The sequence below is a fragment of the Arachis stenosperma genome, chromosome 7 (genome assembly GCF_014773155.1).
Source record: "Arachis stenosperma cultivar V10309 chromosome 7, arast.V10309.gnm1.PFL2, whole genome shotgun sequence".
NCBI classification, from domain to species: domain Eukaryota; kingdom Viridiplantae; phylum Streptophyta; class Magnoliopsida; order Fabales; family Fabaceae; genus Arachis; species Arachis stenosperma.
The window spans coordinates 26044-34677 of record NC_080383.1 but is presented as its reverse complement, the minus strand read 5'-3'; the positions used below and the strand labels follow the sequence as shown (position 1 = coordinate 34677).

General features: G+C 32.7%; 1 protein-coding gene across 3 annotated transcripts; it reads right to left on the bottom strand.

Annotated features, from left to right (window-relative positions):
* Positions 1 to 2026: 2026 nt before the first annotated feature.
* Positions 2027 to 7832, bottom strand: LOC130939158 (chloride channel protein CLC-e). Of its 3 annotated transcripts, none has more exons than XM_057867260.1 (7): positions 7398 to 7832; positions 6855 to 7239; positions 6562 to 6762; positions 5038 to 5504; positions 3779 to 4267; positions 2768 to 2970; positions 2027 to 2286 (listed from the first exon to the last, which is right to left on the bottom strand). In XM_057867260.1, exons 1-7 carry the CDS (start codon positions 7779 to 7781, stop codon positions 2256 to 2258), a joined length of 2160 nt encoding a protein of 719 aa, XP_057723243.1. In that variant the 5' UTR covers positions 7782 to 7832; the 3' UTR covers positions 2027 to 2255. The 3 variants fall into 3 exon arrangements, with proteins under 3 accessions (XP_057723243.1, XP_057723242.1, XP_057723244.1); XM_057867259.1 differs by lacking the exon at positions 2027 to 2286 and adding an exon at positions 2293 to 2601; XM_057867261.1 differs by lacking the exon at positions 2027 to 2286 and adding an exon at positions 2293 to 2601 and having other exon boundaries at positions 6855 to 7257; positions 7398 to 7633.
* Positions 7833 to 8634: the final 802 nt, after the last annotated feature.

The following is an 8634-nucleotide window of genomic DNA, read 5'->3' as shown; positions in this document are numbered from 1 at the left end:
ATATAATAATATTATCATTATTAATACTATATGATATCAAAACAAAAAAATTACCGATCAAAACAAAAAAATTACCATGCTAATATAATATTATCAATATTATATAAATCATCTTTGTATTTATTTTTTGTGCGTATATAATATTTAATTAACACATTAAGACATATATAATATTTTGTTAATACATATATAATATAAAGTGATTTACAAATTATTATTAATTCGTATATAATGTATAATTAAATTTAATGAATTCAATTAGAATAAACAATAAATTATTTATTTTATTTCAGACTTTATAAATGAATAAATTAATTAACTAATATAACAAATTATAATTAATGTAGTAAAATTAATTAAGTAATATATATTATAATAAATTATATTAATATTTAATCAAATCAATTAGCTGATATAATTAAGTAATGGTAATAAATTGTATTGAATGAGTTTAAATAATTAAATTGGGAAATACTCTCCGGAGCATACCATATCAGCTTTATCATTAAGTGCAGACGTCCGATTTTTATATAATAGAATAGATTTTACAACTGTCATGTCACTTTCTCATTACAATTAAAATCAAATCTTTTCCATCAAAACTAAAGAGTTATTTCCTCCCCTCTCTCTTTCTCTCTCCCTTTCATTCTTTAACCTAATTTATCTCTCTTATATATCATTATCAATGATTAGTTACAAATTTGACAATCAAAATATACAACATGATATTTTCTAATTGTAATTAAAGTTAAATTAAAACTAAAATTAAAATATTAAACTTGAAATATAACTATACTATATATATCACTAATTTAACAACTATAATGTGTCACATGACATTCTTTCATTAAAATTGAGATAAAATATTTTTTTCAAAAAATAAACTCTCTTCTTTTATCCTCTTATCTACCTCTTTCCCTTCTCTAATTCTTTCTCCCTTCTCACTCTATATATAACTCATAATTTATATTTTATACTTTTAATTTGACAAACTAAAATATATCACGAATTATTCTTTTATTACAATTAAAATAAAATATTTTCTTCCAAAATTAACAAATTCTCTCCCTCTCCATCTTCTTCTTTGTCTTTCTCTCTCTTTTAATTTCTCTCGCATTCTTTATCTCTCTACAATTTTATTCTACAAAAAATAAAATTAATAAAATAATATAATTCAAATAAATTCATACAAATATAAGGAATATATTAAATTTATAATTAAATATAATTTAAAAATCATAATAAAAACATTATTATTATACATATTTTTTATTTTTTTATTTAGTTTCAAATCTTCACCGTGTATCTTTCTATTTCATATTTCACTTCTCTTCCTTCAAATATTTATTACATATAATTTGAAGAGAATACTAATGTTGTAATTAATAATTAGAGTCAAAATTCAGTTGTTTTAAAAGAAAATTAATTGAGTTCTTTTTATAACTATTTTTATTTTATAATAATATCTAATTATATATATAGAGAAAGAGGGAGGGAGGAAGAGAGAGAATATTATTTTTAAATAACAAACATGAAAATTAATTATTTTTATTTGTCCATCTAACTTAACACTGATCAAATTTAAAAATATATACATTAAATTCTTTTAAGTTTTAGATAATAAATGTTAAAATTAATTATTAATAAAAATTAAACTCTTTCACATAAATATAATAACTAAAACTTATTATTTTAATTTTTTTTTATCTACGGAGACTAGAGATTTCTTAACCGACAAGGACTTTTGCCTCCCACGACTTTTATGTAAAAGTAATTACAAAAGATTTATAATCCCATAACGTTATTACGGACAAAAACACTAGTTTAACACATTTTCTGCGCCAATCACACTCTAGACAAATTGTGACACTTCACACAAACATAGTCTCTTCTTATAACTAACAGAAAAAAGAGGCAAAGCAAAAAATTGGAAAAAGAGTGAGTAAATACTGTTAGTGTCGGATGCAAAATATGCACAATCAAAATCTCCAAGACCATTATTCATTAGTGCTATAATCCCCAAAGAATCAAATATAAATCCCAATATGATTTAACTTTATTATTCATTGATGCCACCTTAAAATCACATGAAAAACTAATATGTCACTTAACATGATATGTTATATAAAACACGATGGAGTAGCAAAGTTAACATCTATTTTGCAACTTTATAAACTAAAAAGTTATTCACAAGTTCAAAGGCCAAATGACTTATGTGTGCGACCTCAAGAAAAGTCATGACTTACTTTAAAATATTAGCTGAGTGCGCGCCTGGTGGCCAAAGCACTGCAATTAACAAGAATAAATAATTACTTAGAAACATAACACAGACACAACAGGACAGAGAAAATTGGTAATCCCCTCCTTCACCCCCAAAGCCAAAAAGGTTGAAATTAAGAATTACCCCTCATATTTCTTATAATTTTTTCTACTTAAATACTTGATGTTGAATAATAAAGTCTCCCAAAGAAGCTTCCACACCTATTACTGTCCCTTTCAGTTCTATCCATACCATCCTAGATTTTCAATTGGATTTACAGACTTTAGTCTGTTTCATCATTCATCTTTAAGGGGGTGCATATCTGCATTTGTATCTGAAATCTACATTTTGAAGCAATTAATGTCAGGAAGCATCAAATGCAATGAAATTGGATGTCATCCTTGAAACTTTGCTCAATAATGCTTTTGTTTCATTTGATTTTTCTAAATTAGATTTTGTGATTTCCAATGAGTTTTGACCTTTGAGGATGATGGCAGAGTAACAAACCTGTATGTTAGACTGATACTGTCAGGATCCAATATGCCAACTGGGTATGCTCTTCCATGGATATTCCTCACTACTGGAACTTGGTTGACTCCATATTTGTTCATAGTCATTTGAGCATAACTAAGTTCCATGTCTGGAGTAGCTGTCCATGGTATACTACATACTCCGCCATTTAATAGGCATAATTCAGAAACTAAAAGCTCCTATAAGAGGAAGAACCAATCAGTCAAATTCATGATGGAACAAAGCAATTTAGTTCAACGCTAGTTTTAGCAGTATCTTTATTTAGGTAGCTACCCCCTCCCATCGAAAAGAAAAAAGAAAAATAAAAGTAACTTAATTCAACACTTGCACATTTGTTACTCTCTAAGATTTCAAACCTTACTGTAGCCTCTGCTTAAGCACTTGAATCTAACACAACTTCATGTCCAACACTAGACTTCTGAGTGTGAAGTTTGTATGATCGGACATCTGTAGATGGTCCAACAATAACCACAAATAGGAATTGTACCACCTTGAAAAATGAGTGAGCCTAACTTCATCCCAAAACTAGTTTCTGGACGAGAATTGCCAAGATGCTTATATAGGTTACCTTAACTATATCCTTAGATAATGTGAGACTCTAACCAATACCATATCTTTTACTAATGAATATGTCAAACACAAAAAGGATAGAAAGAAAAGAAAAGAAAAGAAAAGAGAAAAAGACATATTTCCTAATCGGCTAACTTATGCATTTACATTACATGTATAGAGAACAATCATTTGTTATTTCTCCACCTAAGAACATGTTGGCATTCAAATCATTGTGTAGATAAATGCGTAAAAATGTGCAGTATTTCCCGATATGTATAATCGGAAGTGACAAGGTAATGCAATTGATGATATTTTTGCAAGAGCAAGAGTTTCCCCAACTGATTTTTACTTCACCATAAAGTGGCTATATATTATGTCATCATCAAATAAAATATATTAAGTCTCCACATCCACTCGAGGTTCAAAGTCTTGTACCTTAGGCATTTTGCTTCTGGCTGTTGCAAATTTTACGTACTCTTGAATGTCTTTAAGTGTGAAAAAACCAATCAAAGTATCATCAGTGTCAATAATTACAGCATAGGACTCTTTCTCAGCAAGCATGAGGTCTATTACATCAGTAAGCAGGGTGCACATCGAGACCTTCAGATATTTCGTATTCATGGCTTCTGAAACAAGTGTTCTCATGGAATATGTTGTTTTAACATCATCATTGTCTAAACAAAGTGAGCTTTCCACCTGACACAAATTGCTTGAAAATGGCATAACTCCCCCAAAGTTATTACCAGTAGATGATTCTTGACTGCCATCTCCCCTCTTTGTCTGTACAGATGATATCCATGAAGACAAGCCCACTGCTCCAAGTAGAGGTAAAACAATCCGATAGTCCTGCGTCAATTCAAACAGAAGTAAAACTGCAGTAAGAGGCACTTGACAAACTCCAGCAAGAGTCGCAGCCATTCCAACCTGCAAAGGAAGTTCTATGTGATATATATATATATGAAAAGAAACTTCATTACAGAACGACACACAGGTAGAAAAGGCTGGAATGGAATAGAGCACAAGTACAAAAGGATATAAAAGTACAAGGGTTTAGCTAACATGTGCCATTATTAATAAAAGTTTTTAAATCTTTTAGTTTAATAAATGCACAACAAATGCATTGGAAACTTAAATTTTGTTACTTATTCTATAGAAAAATATAAAAGGGAGAAAAAACAGAGGCAAAGAATGGAAACAACAAACAAAACTAGTCAGCAATAAAGAATTAAATATTTAAAGGGGAACCTACATGTTATCATTTACTGCAGTTTAAACTTAAAACAAAGAGTAACCTTTCATTTCCAATCACTCTTCTTTATTTTCCTCAATCAAAATACAGCCCAAGCTTTGAAAGTCAAATTGCACACTAAGTTTATTGCACAATACGCTTCCAACTTTTTGTTACAATTCATTAAGCAGATTCTACTGTGATAAGATGAAAAGGACTAAAGAGAAAGGCCTTAAACATCAAATTGGTAAACAGTAACAGTATGGTACATATCAAGATTTAAAATTTTGAACCATGATTATTTGCATAGTTTCTCTTGGAAAAGGCTTATTTGTCCATCCATGAATGGAAGTCATCCCGGAAAGGTCAAATTAACCTCACCAATCAAAGAGAAGCAAAAATGATTATGTCAAATGTAAAATACCTGAAGTCAAAATTTATACAGCCACATAAAAAAGAATGGTACCAGGCCATAAGCTTGTGGTGATGCCACTTCCAATACAGAGAGATTAATCGTAGGATAGAACTCAGCAACAGCCAAACCAATGAATTTCCCATAAGCCATCCCAGTAGCTGCACCAATAAAGAGAGATGGAGCATAATACCCTCCCACTAGTCCAGACGCCCGGCACAAAGAAGTTGCAATTATCTTAATGGCTACTAGCTGAAGCAGAAGGTCAGTGGAAAGACCTTTCACAAATGGCCGAGATTCCAACAAGATGTCAACATTCTCAAAACCCCAGTAGAGGATTTCAGGATATACCAATGCTATCAACCCCACTGATAAACCTCCTAACACAGGGAATGAAGCTCGTGGGATGCCAGTAGCCTTGTGAATATTGTCAACATTATTCAACATATATGATGTACACCAAGACAGAGCCAACGACACAAGACCACATAAAATACCCAGCAGTAGATACAGTGGGAGCTCTGAAAATCAATTGAATACTAGCACAGTAAAACTTACTGATCAGATTGAAAAAAGGCAAGAATTTGTCCCAAAGGAATAATTTTTTGTTCTTGAAATTTGAATCACCACCTCAACAGAATATAATACCAGGTTGCTGTTTAACAAAGACAAGCCTACAGATACTTTGCCATATAATGTCAAATCAGAATAACTTTAGCCATATTTGACAGAAAAGATTTAGAAATTCAAAACCTTGCAAACAATATGATAATGCGATTATTTACTAATCTGTTTCCGATGGTCAATCAGGAGGTTCTTCAATCTACAGTACGGATGCTGTGTATCCATGTATTGTAGATTTAAAAGCAGTCAAATTGTTTGTTTGCCACCATTACTGAAAATTCTTGAAGCACTTAGAACAAAGTATCAAAGTAGAGCTATGTTGGCAATAAAGGATGTTCAGGAGTCATAAAAGGTCAAAGAGGAGCTATGAAGAAGCTTTAGTTATAGTATTAACAACCTAACATGCCCAGCAATAGAAGATATCAAAGATGATAACAGTAGTGGCAGTATGCAGGATAAGCATAGTTAGAGTCGCTATCAATTTGTTTTGATAAAAATCCAACCACATAGTATGAACTGCTATAGTATGATGAAAAACTTATGCTCAGGCAGCTCAATGGTTCTATAAGGCATCCGAATACTATAGCTTGCGTGCATTTTGTGTCAGGAGAGTGGAAAAGGGACTAGCCGGATAGGGATGTTGAGGTATTATTAGAGTTACTAGATTTAACAAAATTTGCTAGCCAATATCCAGGTAGAGCAATTCTGACTTGTTTGTCCTAGATTGGGCAGTTACAAGCTTAGTCATAGAGATCAGTAAAACATATTCAAACCAAAATAGTAAAACAAGAACTTTTTACATAAATGAGCATACTTCGCCAATATAATTCTTTGATTCTTAATCGTTCTTCATGCATTTATATGCTTCCTTTGATATTTGACAGTGGCAACAAGCACTGAATGTATCAGACTGTGTAAGATCTCAAAACAAAAACAATGCTTTCGATGGCTTACCACCAGGAGAACGGAAATCATATTCTGGAACTTTAAAGGCTGGTTCAGAGCCAAGGCCAATCTCCGAAACTACGGAAGCTATTACAGCGCTTAGTATCACCATAGAAGTAGTATTTGTAAGAGGCAAAGTTGCATCAGCAGATGATGGCCACAAGACAGACTCAACCGCAAAAAAACAACCAGCAACAGCAGCATTGAAACCTGGACAAATGAAACGATAAGTAAAGAGAATAACTCGAGCTCACAAATTCATAACAGTCAGTCACTAACAGGTAACAAGCTCACATACATACCAGAGGAGAGACCTGCAGCAGATCCGGCAGCCAGAAGCGAGAGCATTCTGGCAGAATTCTTGTCAAAGAAAGAACCAACACCTTTGGCAATGGAAGTACCAATCTCGACGCTGGGACCCTCAGGACCAAGGGAATTACCAGTGCCTAAGGTAATAGAAGCCGCCAAGGCCTTTAAGAAAGGGCGGGAAGCAGACATGAATGGGTCTTGGTTTTGCTCTTGCTCGACCGCAGAATCACGAAGGAGGTTCAACACGGCCACAAGCACGCCTCCGAAAGCTGGAACCAGTATCACTCTTGTCCATGTTGCCTCAATAGGCTCTTCTCTCAACCACGAGGCGCCTCGAGAGGGAATCCCATCCCAGCACAAATCACGAATTTCATGGACCTTCGTCAAATTTTAGTCCTATGCATTCATTATTTATGGTTTCGTTTGCTTTGGTTTGTTTATAATATTAAATAATAAATAGCATTTGCATTCGCATATAATAATGATAAAATTGGGAGTATAGTCAGTTAGCTCATATAGCTGGCTAGCGTACTCACAGCGTTATTGAAAAACACGACAGCGAGGCCGGTGAGGAGACCAACCAAGCATGAAGATATTATTCCTGAATTTTGAATCCTTCTGGGGAGGAAGAGGAGATTTCGCTCTAGTTCCACTTCTTCGGAAGCAGAAGCTCCTTCACCTTCAACTTGTGTTTTTTTGCTATTTTCAGGTTTTGGCACACAAAGCAGAGGCCTGGGACCCCTTCCGGCATTCGTGAAGTACTGCCACCGACGACTCTTATCCGTACATGGAAAGGCGGAAGAAGGGGGGAGCAATGAGCGACTTACTGTAACTGCCTGTGCCTGCTTAGATTTAACACACAGAGAAGTGAGGATCAGATGATATGGAGTAACCCCCGTTGCGCATCCTGAGCCTACCATTTCTGATGCTCGATATTGCAACTTCGTCCCACGCAACGCCGCGCTACCATAATTGACATGTCAGTCATGTAATATAACAAAAATGCTCCAAACTTTATTATTTTTTGTTATAATTTTTAGTCATTAATTTAATTTTTTAAGAAGTAGCATCTAGGAAAAAAAAAAAAAAAAGACAGAAACTAGAAATAAAGGCTTATAAATCTCTATATTATATTTTTGTATAAAATAAAATTTATGTCTTAATATTTTATTTAATTTAAAAAAATAAAAATTTAAATAAATAAAATAACTAAAACATCTTTATTAATTAAAAAAATTAAATAAAATCTGATTGCATTTTTTTTCTTTTCTCCTTTCTCTATTCTTATGTTCACTCTTTCTTTTTTTTGCGCGCTCTCTGCCTTTTCTCTCATTTCTGTTCTCTTTTTTTCTCAACAGCAACGATGACAATATTTATCATCATCGTGTCATGCCGCTTCTGTTAGGACCGTATCGTACCAGTTCCGCACCTTTTCAATTCTGTACCAGACGTAAACTAAAATTTTACAACATTTTATTTCTAAAATACCCTCCTTCAAAATTTCATATTCCAATTCTATCTTTCATCCCCAATCCCATCCCACCTCTCACTCCACCACCATGCATTTGTCATCAACATAATTAGTGCTGCATAGATCATATTCAATAACAACAATCTCATAACAACATATGGAATTTCATACCAATAACAACAATAATACTAAAAATAACAATATCATAACTTCAACAATCTCATAACACAAGAAGATTTTAAAATGAATAGAAAAGAGAATAATAAAAATGGCATGAAACTGAAACTAAGGTGGCACGACGA